At 40.1% G+C, this 24,706-nt stretch overlaps 1 protein-coding gene across 8 annotated transcripts in view; it reads right to left on the reverse strand.

The window, feature by feature from the left end:
* Nucleotides 1–24,706, reverse strand: part of LIMA1 (LIM domain and actin binding 1) — an 81,254-nt gene that overhangs the window by 16,329 nt on the left and 40,219 nt on the right. For 5 of the 8 annotated variants that reach the window (XM_008512483.2, XM_008512473.2, XM_070621231.1 and 2 more), the window contains exons 4-6: nucleotides 15,984–16,448; nucleotides 3,549–3,633; nucleotides 2,659–2,807 (exon numbers count right to left, since the gene is read on the reverse strand). In XM_008512483.2, coding sequence (XP_008510705.1) covers nucleotides 2,659–2,807; nucleotides 3,549–3,633; nucleotides 15,984–16,448 — 699 coding nt within the window. Of the gene's footprint in view, nucleotides 1–271; nucleotides 292–2,658; nucleotides 2,808–3,548; nucleotides 3,634–15,983; nucleotides 16,449–17,493; nucleotides 17,873–24,706 lie in introns of those variants that run through there. The other 3 variants (XM_070621234.1, XM_070621232.1, XM_070621233.1) reach the window with 3 other exon arrangements.

The following is a 24,706-nucleotide window of genomic DNA, read 5'->3' on the forward strand; positions in this document are numbered from 1 at the left end:
TTAACTAGTGAAATGACAAAAGCAGCTTTGTGGACACATACCTCTGAGTTAAATAATTGTACACTAGTCTAAAACTGGATGCTCATTAGAATACAGACATATCAACACAGACACACACAGCAACAACCCCCAGCATACAATGTTCTTGTGATTCACTCTTCTAGCAGCAGAGCTTGTGGGAATGCAAAGCTTGTGAGTTTTATCAGAAAAGACCATTCTGGAGCAGGGGAAAGGAGATGCCAAGTGCCAATAATTAAGAAAATATACTGACCATATATATAAATGCCCGGCCTGGAAAGAGAGACAGGGATGATGTATACATATAAAAACTGAAATTATATTTAATGATATCATAAAACAACTATTTTTGGTGAGACATTCAAAAACATGGTTTTCGCATAAAATTCATACATTGCACTAAAAACATACCTATTCTACTTCTCATAACAGAGCCTCAACACAAAAAAGCAGGCATTAATACTGTCATAAGGAGGAAGCATAATCACATTTTTTCCTTGCAAAGAACACTTGGGGTCAAATGTTAAAATTAACTTTATCTACTAGATCCAAAGTCAATACAGAGGTAGATGAATATGGCCATTTCCTACCTTTAGTCTGCTAGTAAACTAATGCCTTTCTGTTCTCTGTGATTCTTTAGGCATGGGGTGGAAACTAGTAATTTACGGCCACAGGGCCAACGAAGAGAGTATGAGTGTGACAGATTTATTATTCAGGTGTGGAGTTCCAGATTAAGGCACACAGCTCCAGAGGTGCGTCTATGAGGAGGAGCTGGCAGCCAGCACTGCAGAAGACAACAGTACAGCCCAACAACTCATTTCTGACCCCAACTCAAAGCCCAGCCTCTAGAATCACTGCCAGAAAGTGTGTGCCTTATTACAACCACTCTCTTGTAAGGGGCCTGAGAAATTCTTTTGGGATGAGATAAAAACGTACTTTTTACAAGAATTCCTAAAGACTTTTCAACTCTGAAAATTTACAGAGCAGAACTGCAATGCAGAAACTCCATTAGGAGTTTAAAAAAAGGGTCACTGAACAGGTTTTTCCACTTAGGAGAGTCACCTGGTCAGAATGGTTACAGCAAGAGGGCACCGAGAAGCAGCAAAATCCTGTAACAAGAAAGAATTAAGCTCCACAGATTACCTATTTGCTGTATCTTCTAATCTGCCTTCTAAGAAAAGCCTAAATTTGCTCATTTTTCACAATCACAGTAAATAATGAGCTTGTGCACTTCGCTATTGATTTATACACATCATCTCTTCTTAAAAGTATAGTGAAAAAACAAGATGAGGAGCTGGCCCAGTGGTGCAGTGGTTACGTTTGAGCACTCTGCTTCAGCAGCCTGGAGTTCGCAGGTTCGAATCCCAGGCATGGACCTATCACCACTTATCAAGCCTCGCTGTAGAGGCATCCCACATAAAGTAGAGGAAGATTGGCATAGATGTTAGCTCAGACCCAATCTTCCTCACAAAAAAAAAAAAAAAAGAAAGAAAAAAATTTTAAAAATCAAGATGAAATTATTCATTGCCCAGAGACGTAGGCCGCCAATAACCAGAGAATGCACACTTAATAATGTGGGGGAAAGCAGGATCAACTCCTGGAATACACATTATGACTTCTATTAGGCACCAGTCCCAGTATGCCTGGGAACAAATAAAATTCATTACTATTCTTCCAACTTTGTTAAAAAATAGGACATCAAGAGATTAATGTGTGATTTGAAATCTTAGAATGAACAAATGTTTGAAAGATACATATATATGTATGTGTACATATGCATGTGTACATACAAATAAATGGCTTTTAAGATGTAACTTCAATTCAATTGTAAATTCAATTCAAAGCAGTTCTGTAGTGTCAACCTGCCAGTTAAACCCAGGAAAGTATAAAATGGAATGATCCTCCATTCTATTGAGAATACCAAATCTTTGTGCTTAGTGAGCATGACATCATCTTCCTGTCATTTCTCCCTCCTTTTCTTATCCACTATTCTATTTCTTTAAAAAATCATTACATCATAAGACGTAAAGATTAAGTAGACCATATAGTATATGATTTCATTTATATGAAATGTCCAGAATCGACAAATCCATCAAGACAGAAAGTGGGGACTTGGGAGTGACCGCACACGTATGGGGTTTCTTTTTGTGTGAGGGAAATGTTCTGAAATTAGACAGTAGTGATGGTTGCACAACCTTGTGAATATACTAAAAATCACTCAATTGCATACTTTACAATGGTGATTTGATGTCATGTGAATTATATATCCATAAAAAATTGCAAAGAAAACCCCACCCCACATTAATGTTGAATATATCTGATATTTCTTTCCAGTATTCTGCCTTTCTTCCCTCAAAAACAAAAATAATAAGTAGAAGAGATAGGAAAACTCTCAATGACATTACTGCATGGGAACATCACAAAAAAACGAGACGGGTGGGAATGAGGAAAGCAAAGTCAGGATTAGGACATGGTAAGGATTACGAATGAAGCTAGGGTAGGACTTCTATGAAAGGAGAATGGCTGGGGACCAGGAAAGGAGCCAGAGCTCACAGGCCAGGGTCCGGGAGACATTTCTGGTTCCACAGTCAGTGACCACTGGCTGGATGAGTGAATGAATGAATGATGCAGGACACATACTGTATAGTTGGTGGAACTGCTTTGTTTGGACACAGCTGCCTGGTACTTGGCCATTCGATCCTTTATAGAGGTGTCTGACAGGCGTGGGAACTCCAGATTTCGCCTACTCTCGCTTTTCTCTGAGTTGAATGCAGAAGATGACAACTGACCTGGAAGCATGCAAACAACGTGCTTTATTAGAAGGTAAGATGTGACTGGAACGGGTTCAAGATTCTAAATTTTGGGCTACTGTAATCAAATGTAATCAATTTCTTCTATTAAAACTACAAAGAAGGAAATCAGGAATATAACTGTTATTTATAAGGTAATATTCATTAACTTTCCCAACATTAAAATGAGAACCCTTGCCATAACTGAGTATTGTATATTTAAAATTTCTGGCTTATTTAAGATGTGAAAAAATTAGATCTCAATGCCACTTTAGTTTGCCTTTCTTTGATTACTAGGAGGCTGATGATTTTCCTGTTGGTTCATTTTATTTTCTGTGAAGTGCTTGTATATGCCCCCTGCAAAACACAATAATTCTGCTTTCAAGGTGTTATGTTACCACTGGTAATACAGGATAACTAAAATCGTGACTGGGGATACCGCCCATCCATGGGAGCCCTCCAGCCCCAGATGACTGTGGAGGCAAAACTGTTGGTGGTACTTCCCTTGTAGTCCCGCAGAGGTATCCCTTGGTTACCCAGGTTACCATTGACAAGGACGGATTGAAAACACAGAGAAGCTATTTGCAGAGAGCAATGACACTTGGGAATGGCTTGTATCTAACAGACTTCTTTTTAATTTGTGCCACTCTTCCTTTAGAAGCATTGGCTTTGAGGCCAAAAGGTACTGCTACTAATGAGTATTTCCTAGAGAACTTCACACACGTGGAACTCTCTGCTTACCTGGACCTACTTCCAAATCGTCCAGAGAATAGCTGTTTTCAGAGATCCTCCTTCCAACCGCACTTCGGCTTTTGGTCCCAAGAACCTGTTTGGAAAACAAAACCCAGAAATAAGCTTTGGATAGAAGATGGGAAATCTGGATGCAATGTTCAAAAAGGAGGCCTGCAAATCTCCTTTATAAACAAAATCCAGAAGTGATGAGACTTTATGTTAGTTTTTATATTGCACAGAATGTGTTTTTAGTATTATAAATATCAAGCACTACATATTCACAGGTGCCCAGGGAAAAATAAGTAACTCTATATAGGTAATGCTCTCTGCTAATGATCACTGCCTAACCAACTTAACCAGAAAACCTTGTAACTTAAACAGTCATTGGAGAGGAATCCTCATGTCCCCAGTGACAATGACATGTTCCCAAATTGCCAAGCTCTGATGGCAATATCTGCTATTTCCCTTCTCCGTCCCACTTTATCCCTGCTGTGGCTACCTTGATACATGTCTTCATCATCTTTTTCCTGGACTATTGAATTACCTTTCTCATTGGTTCTTCTATGCCTTCCAATCAAGTCTCTATGATGCTGCCATCACCCCAAGTAACACAAAGTAATTATCCCCCAAAACAGCACTATTGTTATTCATTGTGTCAAATACACCCAGATAATACCTTTGTTTCATTTTTAGAAGCATATTCTTTGATCCTTTCTAAATATGACAATTTTGTAGTATCATTTTCTACAGAGAGAATAGAAATATGATATAGTCTTTTTTCTAATATGGTTGATTGAAATTTGTTTTTATTACTAATGGTTGGAATGCATAAAAATAGAAACTTCACCACAGACATACTGGCTATTTTTATTATTGCTACTGCTTTGTGGCCTACAAACACAAGAATCTGATAAATTTAAATTTGTGCACTACCATCTATTTTTTTTTTAAGATTTTATTTTTTTTTCCTTTTTCTCCCCAAAGCCCCCCAGTACATAGTTGTATATTCTTCGTTGTGGGTCCTTCTAGTTGTGGCATGTGGGACGCCGCCTCAGCGTGGTTTGATGAGCAGTGCCATGTCCGCACCCAGGATTCGAACCAATGAAACACTGGGCCACCTGCAGCGGAGCACGCGAACTTAACCACTCGGCCACGGGGCCAGCCCCCACTACCATCTATTTTTTAATTTAAAAATATATATTTTATGAGGCCAGCCCGGTGGCGCAGCGGTTAAGTTCGCACATTCCACTTTGGCAGCCCGGGGTTCGCCGGTTCAGATCCTGGGTGCAGACATGGCACCGCTCATCAAACCATGCTGTGGTAGGCGTCCCACATATAAAGTAGAGGAAGATGGGCATGGATGTTAGCTCAGGGACAGGCTTCCTCAGCAAAAAGAGGAAGATTGGTGCAGTTAGCTCACGGCTAATCTTCCTCAAAAAAAAAAAATATATATACATTTTATTAATGTATATAATCATGAACAAACAGGATCTTTGGGACATTAAAGTAAGAACAAATGGCAAAAAAAAAAGTAATTATCCCAAGATATAAATCTATGTTACTTTCTCGTTCAAAATTCTTCAAGGATTCCTAATCACTCCTTGAATGAAATCTAAAGTGCTTAGTATGTCACAGAAGAGCTGTTCTAGATCTGGTCCCTCCCTACCCTCTCTGGGTAGTCTCTTCCTCCTCTCCTCCCTTACTCTGGGAAAAAGCAAACTGTGAGGTCTATGATCTTGTAAATGAGTTCCCCTCCACTCGGGATTACCCCTTTTTATCCTTCTGTTGTGTAGCAAATCCCTGTTTCTTCAAGACTTAGTGTAGGGGCTGACCCCATGCCTGAGTGGTTAGGTTCGCGTGCTCTGCTGCAGGCAGCCCAGTGTTTCGTTGGTTCGAGTCCTGGGCACGGACATGGCGCTGCTCATCAAGCCACGCTGGGGCGGCGTCCCACATGTCACAACTGGAAGGACCCACAACGAAGAATGTACAACTATGTACCAGGGGGCTTTGGGGAGAAAAAGTAAAAAAATAAAATCTTTACAAAAAAAAAAAAAAAGACAGTGTAAGCTAAGAAATATTCCCTGTGCAAAGTCCGCACTACCTCTCCTACATAAATCTAAGTAGTCCTTCCTCTGTTCCTAAAGTACCTAGTCACACTGCCATTACAACGCTTATCAAATTGCTGTGGGTCCCTCTACTGGACTAGAATCTTATTGAAGGCAGAGACCATGTTTTAAGTTTATTTTTTAATAGAAAAGTGGACCACAGGCCAGCCTGGTGGCATAATGGTTAAGTTTGCATGCTCCACTTCGGCAGCCCCCAGTTTGCCAATTCAGATCCCAGGCGTGCGCCTACGCACAGCTCATTAAGCCACTCTGTGGTAGGCATCCCACATACAAAATAGAGGAAGACGGGCACAGATGTCAGCTCAGGGCCAGTCTTCCTCAGCAAAAAGAGGATTGGTGGCAGATGTTAGCTCAGGGCCAATCTTCCTCAAAAAAAGAAAAAAGAAGAAGAAAAGAAAAGTAGACCATACAGATTTTTTGAATAAAGTATTTTGTAATTTCTGTAAATTACTACATTTATATCTCTCATATCTAGAGTAGATCTTTAAAGCTACAAATTACAATTTTTAAGTCTGGAAAAGTAACTTAAGAGAAAGCTACTTAGTGTCGCAGAATGTTCCCAGGCAGAGTACAGAGAGTTTGTCACTTTTATTCAGCTTGTAATGAGAGCCTTCAACCAGATCCTATCATTCAAATCTCTATTTCCATATAACCTAAGTAGGAAAGATATCTGAAAGCCAGTATGACAGGAGATAAGGGTAAAAGATTTAGCACCCTTTTGAATTCAACATTAGTAAATAATTATAAACCTTTAAGTTTAAAGGACTAAGCAACTCAACAGTAAAATTTAAGATAGTGAACTATCACTTTTTCAAGTCTCTTCCTCCCCCCCCCCCCCCCCCCCCCCCCCCCGTCTTGGAGATAGAAAACATACTACTTCAGAAATCAGAGCCAAGGACTGGTTTGCTTGTACCATACAAATAAGAATATATTTTCTTGCAAATTCAATATATTTAATATAATTTATCGCCAGTCAGCTTTGCTATTTACATTATTAACTGGATCTGTTTTTAATAAAAACCAAAATAAGCTGTAGCAGCTCTAACCCTGCCACATCACACTCAGGTCAGCTGCACCAACATCAGCCACATGCCCATGACTTGCATGCGGCAACACATTCTTGCTCCGGGAGCAACCCCCACCTGGAAATAAAGATCACTAGCCAAAGCGAAAACGTAAGTTTGGCAGGGTACTTTTCATCGACATTTTTTTGTTTTCAAAACATTTCTTACTTGCTGATTATTAAAGTAAAGGAAACTCCAAAGATTTGTTCCAAAAGCTGCTGCACTGTAAGATGATCACTATAAGAATTAGAATTTTTAGGGCTCAAGAAGGTGGAAACCCTAGAAATACACTTTTTTTTTTTTTTTTTTAACCAGAAGGGAAGGGGCTCTGCATGCCACAATCTGCAGAGTTCAGTTTTCTGTCTGTACTTGTCCTCACCTGTGAGGTCCCTGCACTGGTGTTACTAGCAGCAAGATCATTTAGAACCAGAACGTATGCCCTGCCAGGGCAGAGGAGTTCTTTGGTTTTAGATGCATAAAATTTCTCATCTTTGCTTTTTATTTAAACCTTTGGGTAAAATAAAGTAACAGCCCCTTTTTAAACAAAACAAAACAAAACAAAACAAAAACCTTCTGGTCCATGAGGGTATCAATATTATGAATTATCTTCTTTCAAGTGCTAAAGAAGTGAATGTGCAAAGCTATTTGGTCTTAGAGAAAAAGAGAGAGAAAGGTTTCTGGAAATTAAAATGACACTGACACTGGTTCTGAGAAGGAACACAGCTCTGAGATGAGACGGTTTTTAACGAGATCCCAGGCGAAGCACTAAGCATTTCTTTCAATACCTTTTCACCTCCAAACCACTCAAACATTAAGAATAACAAGCTCTCAAACGCATTTCCAAAAAACGTTATGATCCTCATTTTCCAAGTGGTATTCTGAGGTACAGGAAGAAGGAGGGGTTTCCTCCACCATTTCTCAAGGAAGCAGAGCAGCAGAGAAAGAAAAAAACCAGGATTCTGGTACGGAAATACTCTCCTATAATACATTTTTATCACATTTCAGCCCTTTTTACTCAAATGCCTAAGGGAGCCTTAATCATCAAAATCTGTTAAGAAAAGAGAGAAAAGACAAGACACTTCAAGACTTTCTGGAATTTCCTAAGGCTTGGCCTCACTCCACCCCCACAAGTCCTCCTTCCTGTCAGCTGACAGCAGTAACTCTCATTAGTGTGAACGTCTCTTAAATATTCTCTGTGAATCTATAAACGTGTACTAATAAGAAAATAAGACTTTGGGGCTTTTAGTCAGTAGTCCATAGAATTTCTTTTCTCTGGCAAATTTTTTAAAGAAATAGAGTAAGTTAGGTCTCAAATGACAAGGAAAAAGCAGGATTTCCTGCCGCCTGGACTCATATTTTCAAGAAAAATTCTCTTTAAAAGTTGATTCTCAACACTGTAATTTACTGAAAGCCTCCCATCTCTCTTAGCCACTTCCTCCAACATTTCAACTTTAACCTTCCTTCAGACTCTCTCATCTCTCCAAAGTCAAAGGTGGCGGGAGGATGACTTTTAGGGAAAAACAGGACTTTGCTGAACTATGCATGGGGATCATAGGGTGTAGACAAAACCTGGCCTTAATTTCTTAAAGAATTAAGAGAGAAACATTTCCTTCTCCAGAGACCCTCTTAGAGAAAATAGAACTCATTTAAGTAAAACAATACACACAGAAGGAGGATTTATTTCCAGCTGGTGGGATTTCTCTACATTTTCTGTATTTCTAAGTGTTCTACAAAAACTATGTTTTACTCTTACAACTAGGAAAAAAAGGAAGGAGAGGTGATACTTCGTATTTATTAAATTAATATAAACAGATAAAAATGATCAAACCAAATGCTGGTGAGGTTCTCGGGAATTAAATACGTCTTTAGTTGTGCTACTGGTGTGTTAAAATAGTATAATCTTTGAGAACAAACTGAAAATATGCAAGAAAAATGTTTAATGAATTATATCTTTTGACCATGATACCATCACTTCAGTGACATAGCCCTCCAAAAACAACTAAAAACAAAATGTTTCTGCCAAGACACTCAAGAGTTTTTTTATGAGGCTAGAAATAATCTAATTACTGGGGAATGATTAAACCATATAATGAAATGCCATATTGCCACAAAAGGGTAACTACATAAATTAGGAAGATACACAGGTAGGTCAGTATAAAAAAGACCAAACAAAAGATAAAGCAAACAAAACAGCACACAGTGAGCAAAACCATGTAAAAACTAATTATTCAATGGTAAGGATATCACTGTGCACAACTGGTGGAGATTGCTCTTTTTTCCCCAGTTTACTTGGCTTTTTCTTCTGGTTTACTCTGTGTGTGTGAGATTTTTCAGATGACTATTTAATTCACGTAAGAAAAACAAACCTCCCAAATCCTTACATTTCTAAGTCAAGAGTTTTAGTACAAATTTCTTGCATTCCAATGTATTTCTTCTCTTCATTGCCCTGATGTTTTATATACAGTTACAAGACTATAAAATGTGGGAAGAGGGAAGATAGAGAGCTAAAGTCTTTGAGAATACAGCTGTTGATATGTTCTAAATTTTTCGCGGTTTCCTTAGATTTCAAAGATATGTAAGGCCATGGCCAGTTGTTTTTATCCAATAAACAACTATTATAATATCCATGAAGATAGCGTTATATGGTGGAAGGGGTACTACACAATTTCAGTCCTTGTTCTGATATTAATTAGCCACATGACATTGGGCATATAAATTAACTTCTCTGATCTCAGCTGTTTCCATCTGTACAACAGGGATTTTAATATCCTAACTGCCTGAGGGCAGTAAGCTGGATTAAGTATCTCTTACAGTCCTTTATAGTTCCAGGATTTATGTCAACGATCTTGATAGAGATTTCTCGATCTTGATAGAGATTTCTCGCTCATTGTAACTCATCGATGAGTTAGACAGCTAGAGGAACCGACTAATATATTCAGCTGGATACACACCTATGTTGTCTAATCCAGGAGTGAGTCCAATAGCACGAAGACAAAGGTGGTGATATTTGGGGGGTAAATGAAGACTTTCTGGCCCCTCCAAACTTTAATGTAGACAACATTGATTAGAGAATGTTCCTAGAACCCTGACATTACTTTCCAACATGTTTTATTGTAATGAAACGGGCTAGAAACCAGTAAGTAGTTGGCATGAAAGTAAGCAGAAAAGGGATGACAGGTCTCCAGCTGGCACATCAAGGACAACCTCTAACAGTGAGAAAAATCAGAATTCCTCGAGTGGCATCTTTACACCTGGATCCATTATTATCTGACTACAAAAGACCGAAGAGTTACTAACCAAAGGTAAATAAAACAATTTATACTGGTATGAGGTCTTTACAAGAAATGATCCTCTATAGAAAGAAATCAGTCAAAATAAGTCTCAGAGCAGTCTTATTTACATTTTGAAATTACAGAAGAAGCTATAAACTATAGGTGAATATAATAAGCAGCAAAAAATTAGTTTTAATAGGATATATGAGAAAGACCGCATTGACAGAAAAAGATAATTCTTGTGTTTATTTAATAAAACTAGTTATCCATATTTAAAGCATTACCAATGTATCTACTGGAGCCTTAATGTTGGGTCAACTCAAGATTTATGATTCACTGATAAGCAAATTAAAGATATACTCTTCTACATTAGGATGACTATATCAGACTCCACAGTGATGTGACAGTTATTCAAATCCCTTTACTTCCTAAGTCCATGTTAAAATTATGACTTGGGGCTGGCTCCGTGGCCGAGTGGTTAAGTTCGCGCGCTCCGCTGCAGGCGGCCCAGTGTTTCGTTGGTTCGAATCCTGGGCGCGGACATGGCACTGCTCATCAAACCACGCTGAGGCAGCATCCCACATGCCACAACTAGAAGGACCCACAACGAAGAATATACAACTATATACCAGGGGGCTTTGGGGAGAAAAAGGAAAAAAATAAAATCTTAAAAAAATAAAATAAAATAAATAAAATTATGACTGAAAAATATGCAATTAATACCAATTATGAACATCCTCAGAACTGTCTTCTTCTAGGAATATAATTCCAAATAATTTTATTAAAGATATTAAGAAAGCATAAGAAAACTCTTATGAAGATAACATTAAGAAGATAAAGGAACACATGTAGTTATTAATCAAAGAGGAGAAAATAAAATCTCATGGATAATTTTATAAGAATGTAGGGATTCCCTATGGACACCTACCCGTTCTTTGAGAAGGCAAATATAAATTGTTTCTTTGATGCAGATTATGGATGGGTTGGCCATGGCTAAAATTTCTGATGAACACAGATCAGACTTTAGCTTGGTTGCCTTATCTTCTCAAGGACTCACTCCACTACACCAACACATATACACTGTTAGGTGTCACTGTTACGCAAAGCTCAACAAAGACCAAGTGTCACTTCCAGGAACTTACAAGAAGAAAACCACAAAAATGTTGAACGGGTTGAAGAAGGATGGTATTACTCTCATACTAACAAGTGTAGCTTTTGTTGGCATTTTGATGCTAGCCATTCGTATAATGATCCCGGTGATAAGAGGAACAGAAATTCTAAGGGAATTTCAAGGGTTTAGGAGAGACATAGCTAACAAGTGAAAAGTGGGATGGGACAAAGGAAACTTCCACTTTTACTTTAGATTCTTCTATTTTAGCTGAATCTACTGTTTTATCTTTGTAATATAAAGCAAGTTAACACAATTAAAATATGAATAACTGGAGGCATTAAAACATACCATGGAATAATGGGGAAAAAAGGGAGAAAGAAAAAAATGTCTTTTCTAAACAGTTTTAATTCTATTCACTTATGGACAAAGTTATCATTACCTTCTCATTACTATCTCTTATCCTTTGTTAGTCCCCAAAGAGTGAGAAAGTGAGTGTGTTTTAGGAAAGAGGGATTTTTGGTGAGGAGGTATTCTCTCTTCTCTTTCCTCTTTTCTTTCTTTTCTTTGAGGAAGATTAGCCCTGAGCTAACACCTGCTGCCAATCCTCCTCTTTTTGCTGAGGAAGACTGGCCCTGAGCTAACATCCTTGCCCATCTTCCTCTATTTTATGCAGGACACCTGCCACAGCATGGCTTGACAAGCCGTGCATAGGTCCGAACCTGGGATTCGAACTGGTGAAACCCGGGCCACTGAAGTGGAATGTGCGAACTTAACCACTATACCACCAGGCCAGCCCCTCCTCTTTTCATTACCTAACTCCTCTCCTAGAAGATGGAAACACTGCATGGAAGAAGCAGTAGTCAGCACCTGTGCAAAAGAATCAAGGGATATCCATATTCCAGCCTTATTTTCTTGCATTACATCTAACTGGGTCAATCTTCACCCAAAGAAAAGACAATAATTTAAATAAGTTATGAAGGAACAAATATACCACCCAAATATTTGGTCTTTATTCTACTGTTCAAGAATTTGTGTGAAACAAATATGTTAGGAACCAAACAGAAAGAACTGAGACTTAAGGAGACTGTCATATGCTCCCTACATTGCTTGGTCACTCCTGGGCGTGAAAGAGTTACTTAGTTTTTGAATAACCACATCTTGGCTTTTAAAGATTATAGATTCAAATGTCAATATGATGATAACTGAACTTTGGTTATAACTAGTTGATCAGCTATCATAAAAGGATGCCCAGAATAGTTACCTCAGCTACCTAAAACCCAGATCAACATATACTTGAAGTTAGGGATGTTGACCCACATTCAGTATATGTCACTGGGAGGTTTCTTTTTCCTAGTAATGATGATATGTTACATTAACTCATCCACTGTTCATTCACTCACAGGAAGTAGAACCATCATGTTCAACTAAATCATCTAAACTGAATAACCTGTCTATTCACTAAAGGTAGAAAATAAGTGAAGAATAACTTTTATTGACTCTTATTATTTATATGTTGAATTCTAAGCTTCTTTTCTTCCTTTTATTAAATAAACACTAAGAGTCAAGTCATTGTGCTGACCACTGGGGGAGAAAATATCATTACCTTGAAAGAAATTATAGACTGAAGGGTACAAAATTATATATAACTATTAAAGGAAGCATGATATAAGTGTCCAAAGAGAAGTAAAAAGAAAATTCTACAGGAGAGTGAGGAGGGTTCATTCATTTGGGAGAAAATGAGGTAAGGCCTCACAGTCTTAATAGATCTTAAGGAGTGAGATTTCAAAAGGTAGCAATTGGGAGACAGGCATGAATACTTTAGAGAATGAGGAGTAATCCAGGGTTTGAGTATAAGATTGGCTATGAGAGTGGAAAGGTAGGCTGCGCTCAGACTGTGGAAAACCCAAATATTAAATATGGATTAGTTTGAGGCATCAAATTTTCTGATCAAGAGAGTAACATAATTTACAACTACGTTTAAAAAAATAAATAGCAACAGTGTGGAGGATGGATGGGAAGAGAGAAATGAAAGGCCAATGGGGAGGTTCAGGATAGAATGGCCCATACCTGAGAGAGGTATAGAGGGCAGACTTAGATAGCTTAGTAAGTGATTGACTGGGAAGAGGAGGCAGGCAGAAGGAAGAACTGATTCCAAGCTTTACAGACTAGGAGATTTGGTGAATGATGATGCATTAATGGACACCAGGGGTAAGGCAGGTTTTGGCTGGAAAGATAATGGGTTCTTTTTTAGCCTTCTTGAATTTGAATGCCTAAGGGATATTCACAGAGATGTCTGATCTGCAGACAACCAGAAAAGTATGGAGCTGAAGTTTGGGTTAAGAGTTCAGGATTAGAATCTATTTTGGGAATTCATCTCTTGGAGTCATGGAAAGAGATAAGATTACACAGGGAGAGAGGAAAAAACAGGAGCGCAGAGAAGAGATCAGGAAGATAAGAGGACAAGAACAGAAACCATCTCAGACAAGTAGCAGAGAGACTAAGAAAAGTGGAGCTCAAACCACTTAACTGTGTCCCCTGTAAAAAACTGATAAAAAGATTTCCGAGGACATGACATTAGACCATGTATTTCTGTTATCCCGTGGTCCCTGACCTGGCTTAGCTAATTAGTTGAGATTCCATCTAGTTCTCTAAAATTCAATTATGGAACCAAAGACTCACATGATTTGTACCTAATATAGTCATTTGTCTCACTGAAGTACTAATTTGTTAGCTCTGAAGTATATATTCCTACTTGTATACTCTTGCTCCTAAAAGGAATTCTAGTGTCCCTACCATATTTCTTAGAGCTTCCTTCCAAAGATCCAATGATGCAACTCCTTGATTAAAGCGTTATCCATGATAAAGCTGAAATTTGGTAACAATAACAGTAACCTAGTTTCAAACTGATTAGTTATTCCTTAACCTAAAGTAGATAAAATGGTTTTTTAACGGTTTTATTGAAATACCAGACAAAACTTTTTAAAGTAATCTAGACTATTTCCAACATGGATAATGATGTTTAGAAACAGCTATAAAACAAGAGCAGCTGTGTTTTACACTTCCTAAGCAGTCCATTAAGTGACAAATGACTATTTAATCAGGAAGTTTAAAAAGGTGCCGAAAAAGTCCAGGACAGTGTTAGAACCTCCCCCGTCTTCCAACACTGTTAGCAATCAGGCTGCCCAGTACCATCAGAGATCTAGTAGGCTCTTTCTTTGTACGAGGGGTTTTTCTTCATTCTGACTGGCCACAAAGAGATAGGTTTGTTCTGACCCATCTCTCACCAGACATTTATGAGAAAAAAGTCTCTCACTAGATCCTTACACATAATCAGCATTTTTGTTTGCTGCAGTCCCAGTCATTTCCTACCTTAGGCCAGTTTTGACATGCACCAGCCTTTTGCACTGAATCCACATTGTGCCTGCTGGCATGACATCAGCTGTCCTGCCCCTAACAGGGTCTGTGAGAAGGAGACTTACAATGGCGCTTTGAGTCACAACAAAGCCCCTTCCTCTCTATTTAGGATTTCTGACATTTTTTTCCTTCCATTTAAAATTCTTCTTCCCATAAAAAAAAATTTTTTTTTTTTAATTAAGACCATAAAGGGGAAAGAGGGAGTTGGCAGGCCTGAGAGGACTAAAAATTCAGAGAGATGAGAGTTTAAGAAAAGTCACAAAACTGCTTTGTGGTTGCAACTTTTGCCAACAACTGGTTTCAGTGTTAAAATAGAGATAAAACTCATGCACAGAAAAGGGTTCTAGGTTTGCAAAACTTTAAAAATTCTTTCTACATCCTCAATTAGATGATCCTTAAACACTCAAGAACTTTTCTGGGCAGGAAAGCTGCACGCAGTTTGAGTTAAGGGAAGAGACTAAGCCCCACCAAACGTAACTGAGGATTATAGGATGAGTTACCTAATTTTCATCTCAGAAAGAATGCTTCAAACCATTACTTCGCAAATGTAGGGATTTGGGCCACATATTTAGCTTTAAAAATTCAGCTTTCCCATCTAGATGGAATCTAGAGTAAACGATAGCTTTGCTTCCCGGCAGATCTGTTTATTTCATTATAATGACTGCTGTAACAAACCATCCCCATGTACAAAGCCAGCTATGCAGGAAAGTATGAGAAAATTGGAAAAATTTACCAGTTCTGCAGCCCTTGGATTGTTTTATAAGCCACCAGCATATGTAACTCATTTTCTAGTTAAGTAATTCCCTCTGGGGACCTGGTCTGCAATCCACACGAAGGATCAAATTTCATTAGCAGTTGTAGGAAAATGCAACCCTGTGGCATTTGCAAGTCAAAACTCCTAAAGGCTACAGGCTAGTCTGGCTATCTTCATTGATTTTTCCTGGGAGAGGATTTTAGCTGATAGAAAACATTTGTTGAAGGCACAGATGAGGAAGTTGAGAAGAAGAGAAGGGATTCAGCTAGCAAAGAGACAACTAAGCCTCAGTCTTAATGTTAAACTCTGGCCTTAACACTCAGCCTGCAGCTGTGTCCAAGTGGAGAGAGAGTCAGCAGTAATTCCACCCCCTCAAAGCTACAAACGACAAAAGGCACAGGAAGACAAATTAAAAGGGCAAGTGTACAAAAACACACAATCCAATCGGCATCAAACTCTCTTCATTTCTAGATATCAACCTGAATCCCAGTGTACACATGATTTCACAGGAAATTGGGTCAGAGACTCATAAATCTTAGCATCTAGGTAAAGAATTCGACACTTGCAATTAACTTATTTAACTTGAATCCAAAGACAAACCGACCACATGTTCGCCACTACTCAAACTGTCCAGATTAGAAAAACAGCTATGTTTAGTTACTGGAATTGGCTTTCTCGAATTCTAAACCCGGCCAGTCCTTACCTTGGTTTGAGTTGGTTCACCTTTCTCAAACATCATCTTCAGCCTGTTCAGCGGAACATTGTATTTCTCAATTTTGTTGGCAGCTTCTGTGTTTTCACTGATTTCAGGTTTTCCTACTTCATGCCTGGATTCTCCTAGACAATTTTCCATTTTTTTGCTTTCTGTTGAGTGGTCTTTAAGGTGCTCACTGTCCTCGAGGCGGGGATACGGATACTGTATAGGGGCTTCAGGAGGTGATCCGAGTCTAGGTCTGGGGTGGGCTCGTTCCTCTCGGTCAGCTTCAGCCCCAGAGGCAGAGTTGCTTGCCCGTTCAGCAGGAGGACGGCTGCCTCCGTGCCTGACCTCAGCGCTGCTGTTTTGCAGGGACTCTGTGGGAGACTCTGCTTCCAGCACTGGGTTCTCCCACTTCTTCTTTAACACAGTTAGGTTTCCCCGTCTAAAGTGCTGGGGGAGAGTTTCAGTGTTCTACAAGAACAAGAAGTAAATGCCAGTTATAACTTGCCTGCTGAAATATTCAAACATGTTGTTCTTTGCAAAATGAAAGTTAAAACTCCAAGCTGCTCCTGGTCCACTGGCGTTTCAGACAGACAGCTGGGAACAGTTACAGCCTTGCCACATGGAGAACGCACCCACCCCAGGAGAGGGAGAGGGGAAGAGAGAAAAAGTCAGGAGCTCAAGCAGGAAGTGATAAAACAGGATAGCCTTATAAGGACAAAATGAGAAGAAGGGAGAGCCCAGATCTAATGATAGTTACATTGGAGACAAGGGATTTTCATCCAAAAATTAATGAGGAAAACAAGAAAGAAAAAGCAAAATACTAGGTACTTTAAACACTGTAAATATGCATTAATAAAAGTTCATCATTACATGCCACAAAATTACATGGTGTATCCTGTTTTTTTTCTTTTAAATAAGACAAAGATACAGTATACACAGTATAGCAGAAACTACACAATACCAATAATTATGTATAGAAGCATCAAGGATTGAAACTATTTGTAAAAATTTAAAGAAGTCACCAGACTTTTACATGTATTTGCATAAATATTTCATCATATCCGATAATTTACATGCATATGAACAGCCAGATTTTATTTTTACCTAAGAACCTAATTCTCTCTTTTTCCTGCTCTTCTCTATACATTTGTCCATGTATAAACTCTCAGTTAACAGAAAATTCACTACTTTATAGATCCTTTGTTTGAAAAATATGTAGGCTGCATATGAAATACCACTACCCATTCTCTTGATTGAAGAAAACATTTACACATCTAAGAGAGGTCACTTTCACCTGGGTTAAAATGGAATTAATTTACACATATAAGACAGATTGAAAACAACCTGACAATTGTGACGGTTGTTTGACACTAAAGAAAATATGCTTGATGAAGTTAAATTCAATGTCCCGTACTTTGAAAGTACTCCTTAATAAATTGAGCAGCACCACCTTCCCAAGAAACCACGAACTCCAATACCTGCTTGCCTTCCATTCCTGTAGTCTGTGACTCACCGGTTTTTCAACGAAGAAAGAAAGGACAAACCACCTAGGACTGAAGTCTTCGGGGAATTAAACAGGATTAGCAGCTATATTGGGAATTAAGTCTCTCACCCTATTACTCTTCTGAATACACTCTGAGAGCCACTTCATCAAGTAGCATCAAGGCTTAAAAAAAAGTTACAGAAGAACAACTGCTTGATTTTAGTGTTTAAATCTTTGCTGACTAGATGTTTTGTTGGAGGAAAAGCATGTACCCATCAGAGGCAGAAGAAACATGAAAAGTTTTCTTGTTGGAAAAGAGAGAATGAAAAAACAGCTCCGGAAGCGGGCGCTACCCTAACTGCCAGCAGCAGTCCCGGCTCTGTGCTACCTCCTGCCACACAACGGGGATGAGTCACCTGGGTCTCCGGCTTCACCTGCCCTGCCCTTGCCCTGCCCAAACAGGAGCCCTGAGACTCTAGTGGCATTTTACCTTGGTAACTGGATGCTACTTTTCTCAGAGACAGATCATGTGATCAAAGTATATTTATTGACATGGAAAGATGCTTATACTTCCGAGTGAAAAAAGCAAATTATAAGACAGCATGACCCCATTTTATAATATACATATATATTTCTAAATATAAGCATAGAAAAGTAGTCTGAGTACAACCAGAAAGACCACAACTAGAATAGACAACTACGGACTGGAGGGCTTTGGGGAGAGGAAGGAAAACAACCATAAAAAAAAAAAAAAAAAAAAGGAAAGGAAAGTAGTCTGGAAGAAAAGACATCAGGATGTTAATGGGTTATCTTTGGATCCCGGATTATGGGCATTTGTATTTTCTTCTTCCTTTTTTTTTTTTTTACAATAAATGTGCATTCACTGTGTAATAAGGAATACAAAAATAAAATTATACATTATCTTCATATCACAAAAAAAGCTTCTAAAGAACATTAAATAATTTTGGTGTTACGGTAAGCAGCTTGAAAATGGTCATTTCTACCTTACTTGTCATGATGAGGAAGAGAAGGATTTGTGCAATGGTGTACCAGCAGTGTCACACACAAGGCCTGGGTGGAGGACATCCCTTAGAGGCCAAATGTGCTCTTTCATTCAAAGGAGCTCCTCAGGATACAAGTTCAAAAGTGCTGGGGTGGGGACCAGAAGGGGAAGGCAGGGCTGTGTGGTCTGACGGCATTTAAGGCCCCACACCCTCAAATCACTGCGGGCGGCACTACCCAGTCCACGCCAGCTGTCCAGGTCTTTAGGACGTGAGGCAAGCAAAGATGGGGAAGAAGCAATGGCTCCAGTCTTTCTGGGGAAGAAAGAGAAGCGGGAAGGCACAGAACAAAAGCGATAACTAAAAGCAGTTTGGGCAGCACAGTGAAGAGTACTGAACTGAGACAGCCTGGGTTATCAGTGGATAATGGATTTTGAGCCCCTATATTTTCTTCCCTTTCTTTGTCTGTACTTTCTACAATGAACATGTATTACTTGTAAAATCCAGCTCTACCCAGCCAAGTGACCTTGCGCAAGTTTCCTAATTTCTGAAACTACCATACAGGGCTATCATGGAGAATAAATGAGACTGTACTAAAACATGTAGTGTAGTATTTGACATAAATAGGCACCTGATAAGTGGTGACAATTATTACTAAATGGGTGGCCCTCCCTACTCCTCCAGCCACACCTCACAATGGTGATCAACCACAGTACCCAGTCATCTCCCAAATCCTGAACTTGGGTTACGGTCTCTGATCGTTCTTTCTACTCTTCCTTTAGTCTCTACTGTTCCAAAGTGGGGGTGAGGGCACAAAATAAGGTGAAATTCTAGACAGTGTCATTTGTATCGAGGTTTTAACTTTTTCCCAAGTATTTCCTAGAATAAGGCAGTGGAAAGTCAAGGAGGCTGCAACTTTTCAAGGGCCTCATTAGTCGCTACACTATGACAGCGTCCTTTCTCAAGTGACATCCAGCATGCTGTTCATTCTACCCAGCACGGCTGAGAGTCATGGCAGATGTTGCCTCTGGACCATAACTGGCTGCCTGAATCCAGATCAAGCACACCCAGGAGATGCAGGAGAACTCGACTTGAACTTGGGATGAGGCCCAGTTCTGTCATTCTGATATAGATGACCTTGGACGAGTCCCTTCCTCTCTTTGGGTCTCAGTTTTTCCACCTGCGAAACAAAGAGGCTGGGTCAAATGGGCTTTAATGCTGAAATCTGGGCAGGGGAATCTTCATCTTAAAAGTAGGAGGATGTTTGGTAGGATACAGCCGTGGGGTTGGAAACATGGTCTACCTGGATGTACAGCCTCCAAAGAAGGGAAGAAATTCTCAGAAAAGTGGTATCCAGTCCTTATGGAGATGGGTGACCAAACAGCACAGATCTCAAGAAGTGGAATATTCCATGCTTGAAAGGAACCTGAAAATATAACTGCTAGTGGTAGTAAGGGTCTATGTTACTGTGTCCTGGGTGTAAGTGGAAGAAGAGAAAAGGAGGAGTAGACCTCTCGGAATCCAGGCTATCACGTAACTCGATCCCACTATTTCCTAAAGGAATAAATTTACCCACTTGCTCCTGAATATTTCTGTAACTTGCTTTCTACGGTAGAAGGTAAGATTCTTTCACAGGGTCAGTCACTTCTATAAGTTGATATAAACATTTCTTCCTGTTCTTCAGGAGACAATCCGGACTTCTTACAAGTCTAGTGGATCTTAAAAGCAACCCTCTGTCATTAGTGGAAAAACTGGTGAGATTTGAGTAAAGTCTGTAGTTTAGTTAATAGCATTGCACCAATGTTAATTTCTTAGTTTTGATAAATGTACCATAGTTATGTAAGATGTTAACACAAGGGGAAGCTAAGGGGAGGTATATGGGAACTCTCTGTACTATCTTAGTAACTCCACTGTAAATCCAAAATTATTTCAAAATAAAGTTTGTTAAAAAAAAAATAATAACCCTCCTGAGGCCAGTCCAATGGTATAGTAGTTAAGTTCAAGTACTCCGCTTCAGTGGCCCAGGGTTTGAGAGTTCAGATCCTAGGCACAGACCTATACACTGTTCATAAAGCCATACTGTGGTAGCATCCCACATACAAAATAGAGGAAGACTGGCACAAATGTTAGCTCAGGGCCAATCTTCCTCACCAAAAAAAATAAAATAAAATAAAGAGTAACCCTCCCTCAACTTTATATCTTCCTCTAGCTATTGCTGTTTCTTGCATTTCACAGTTAAGGGTCTTGAAAGCACAATCTGTAGTTGCTATTTCCACTTGATCACTTTCCATTCCCTCTAATTCTACTACCAAAGACTTCTGAAGTAGCTCCAATCAAGATCATCAATTACAGGGGCCGGCCTGGTGGCCCAGTGGTTAAGTGCACACGTTCTGCTTCAGCGGCCCAGGCTCCACTGGTTCGGATCCCAGATGCGGACATGACACCACTTGGCAAGCCAAGCTGTCATAGGCATCCCACATAGAAAATGGAGGAAGATGGGCACAGATGTTAGCTCAGTGCCAGTCTTCCTCAGCAAAAAGAGGAGGTTTGGTGGCGGATGTTGGCTCAGGGCTAATCTTCCTCAAAAAAAATTAAATAAATAAATAAAAAATAATTAAAAAACAAAAGGGGGCCAACATCTGCTGCCAATCCTCCTCTTTTTGCTGAGGAAGACTGGCCCTGAGCTCAAATCCGTGCCCATCTTCCTCTACTTTATATGTGGGACGCCTACCACAGCATGGCTTGCCAAGCGGTGCCATGTCTGCACCCGGGATCCGAACTGGCGAACCCCAGGCAGCCGAAGCTGAACATGTGAACTTAACCACTGCACCACCTGGCCAGCCCCTATATTTAATATTTTAATAAGTATTGCCTAATTGACTGCTCACTAACAATATATGAGAGTTCATATTTCCTCACATACTGAATATTATCCATTAAAACAATCTGCCAATTGTTTAGATTACAATTTAAATCTCAGTTACTTTAATTTACATTTCTTTGATTATACGCATGGCTAAGCATTTTTTCCTATGTTTATTGCTTCTTCTTTAATTACCTGTTCACATCCTTTTACCTGGATTGCTAAATGCAATGGACACTTCTGCTTTAGTTTATTTCATCGCTTTATAATATTTGACATTACTGACCACTCCTCCCTTTTAAAAATTCCTCCCGTGGTTTTTTTGACACCCCCTTTCCTAGATTTCTTCCCATTTCTCTGGCCACTCCTCAGTTTTATTTATAGGTTTCTCTTCCTCCGTCCCTCCCTAATATGGTGGGTTCCCTCAAGGTTCTGTCTTAGGTCCTCTTCTTCACTCACTTTACATACTCTCTGTAGATGATGCCATCCACCTTCTGGTTTCACCTACCAGCTATCTGTTCATGACTTAGAACCTATAACTCTAGCCAGATAGCACTCCTTACCTATCAACTCTACCTGGAAATCCTATAGGCATCTTAAACTCATCCTTGTCTCAGGCTGAAGTCTCCCCTCTCCTCCCTTCATTCCTCACCCTTTAACATGTTTCTTTTCCAGAATTCTCCATCTCTGTTAATGTGATCATTATCTTTTCAACTGTCAAATATGCCTCTTCTTAAGTCTCCACACTGTGCATATTCTGCTTCCTCTGCCACTCCTTTGCCCCTTTTGCTTAGCTAATTCCTATTTGCCCTTTGGGCTCAGTCAGGCACCACTTCTTCTAGGAAGCCTTCCTTGATGTAGCATGGTCCAGGTTATAAGTTCCTTCTAAATTCTCCTCACCTTGAGTATTTCTTTAATATGGGACTTATCACACCGGGATTATAAATTCTATTTCCCTAACTCTAAACAGTTCCTTGAAGGCTGGGACCACACCTTATTCCTCTTTGTGTCTTCAGCACCTAGCACATAAAAGATGCTCCCTAAATGTTTGTCTACACCCGTGGTGTCAACTTCTGACATCCCACTGTCTTGAACCCAGTCCAATCAGGCCTTTATCCCATCTCTCCATCACTCAGAAACAGCGCAAGGTGACCAATGACCTTCATGATGCCAAATCCGATGGTCAATTCTCAGTCCATTTGTGTGACTGACTCTGTTGATAACTCTCCTTTTAGAAATACTTTCTTCATTTGACTTCTGGTACTCCATTCTCTTGTTTCTTCTGCTATTTCACCAGTTGCTCCCTCTCAGTCTCCTTTGCTGGTTCCTCCTTATCCCTCCAAACTTTAAACCCCAACATGTCCTTGAGCTCAGTCCTCAGACCTCTTCTCTAGCTACACTCGCTCCCTGTGTGATCTCATGCAGCTTATATCTTAAAATACCACTGATACTCTGATAGACTCAGATCTCACCTCCAGTCCAGATCCCTTCCAATTCCAGATTTGTACATCCAAGTTCCTATTTGACATCTCCACTTGGATGTCTTAATAAAGAATTTTAGGGGCTGGCCCCGTGGCCGAGTGGTTAAGTTCGCGCGCTCTGCTGCAGGCGGCCCAGTGTTTCGTCAGTTCGAATCCTGGGCGCGGACATGGCACTGCTCATCAAACCATGCTGAGGCAGCATCCCACATGCCACAACTAGAAGGACCAACAACTAAGAATATACAACTGTATGTCCAAAACTGAGCTTCTGATATTTCCCCTTCTCTAAAACCTGCTTTAACTGCCATCTTATCTAAATTAATGGCACTTTTCCAGGTGTTTGGGCCAAAAACACTGCTGCCTTTTTTTTTTTTTTTTGACGAAGATTAGCACTGAGCTAACATCTGCCACCAATCCTCCTCTTTTTTCCTGAGGAAGACTGGCCCCGAGCTAGCATCCATGCCCATCTTCCTCCACTTTATATGTGGGACGCCTACGATAGTATGGCTTGCCAAGTAGTGCCATGTCTACACCCAGGATCCGAACTGGTGAACCCTGGGCAGCCGAAGCGGAATGTGCGAACTTAACCACTGCACCACTGGGCCAGCCCCTGCTGCCATTCTTACTTCCTCTTTTTCTCTTAACCTTCAGAATAAACCCTGACCACTTGTCATCACCTATATATCTACTACTCCAGTCCAATCCATTATCATCTCTTGCCTAAATCATTACAATTGTCTCATAATTGGTCTCCAGGCTTCTGCCATTTTTCCTCTAGTCTCTTCCTCCTCTCTTTTGAGGAAGATTAGCCCTGAGCTAACATCTGCTGCCAATCCTCCTCTTTTTGCTGAGGAAGACTGGCCCTCAGCTAACATCTATGCCCATCTTCCTCTACTTTATACATGGGACGCCTACCCCAGCATGGCTTGCCAAGTGGTGCCATGTCCGCACCTGGGATCTGAACCAGTGAACCCTGGGCCGCCGGAGCGAAACGTGCGCACTTAACTGCTGTGCCACCGGGCCGGCCCCTCTTCCTCCTCTTTTTAAAATTTAAGTCAGATCACATCACTTTTTTGCACACAAACCCTCCAAAGGTCCTCATTCGATCAGTTAAAGTCCAGGTCCCCACAATGGCCCTATAAGACCTTGTTCTTCTCATTCCTCAGACAAACCAAGAACATTCCTGCCTCAGGGCTTTTGCATGTGCTCTTGTCTTCTGCCTGAATCATTCTTCTCCCTGCCTCATGTCCTCAGATCTCTGCTCAAATGTCCCCTTAGCGGAGGCTTTCCTTGACCACCCTACACTCTATCCCTCTTACCTGCTTCATGTTGTTTCATAACTCTAATCACCACCTGACACAATTTCTATATTGTCTGTCTCCCCCACCAGAATGGGAACTCCATGGTGGCAGAAATTTATTAGTGCCTGAAACAGTGCTTGGCATATAGTAGGTACTCCGTGAATACTCGCTAACTGAATGAGTGAAAGAAGGAAGGAGGAAAGGAAGAAGGGGAAAAATAACAGGCAGAAGAGAGGAGGAGGAAAGAAAAGAAACGAGCAGTTGAGTGAAATGATGGTCGCTTTTTCTGACAGTGCACCAGAGAGGATCCATTTTTGAATTACAGGAAAATTAAGCCACAGACCTGGTCAGCATCGCCCCTTAGAGAGAACAAAATGATGGGGGCACGCTGTGTACTAATTTAAATAGGTTAAGTACTGAAAACTGCCAGGGGGATGTTTTTGTAATGCTGGCCAAATTACAGAATTCTTGCCCAAATATGTGAGGTTCTTTTTTTCCTTCCTAAGATTAAATCAAGTAAGATTTCAAAAGAAATCTACTATCAGCCCAGCTGGAAGTTAGCCGGCGGGGAGAGGAAGGAATGGGTACAAGCAGAGA

The sequence above is a fragment of the Equus przewalskii genome, chromosome 5 (assembly GCF_037783145.1).
Source record: "Equus przewalskii isolate Varuska chromosome 5, EquPr2, whole genome shotgun sequence".
Taxonomy (NCBI): domain Eukaryota; kingdom Metazoa; phylum Chordata; class Mammalia; order Perissodactyla; family Equidae; genus Equus; species Equus przewalskii.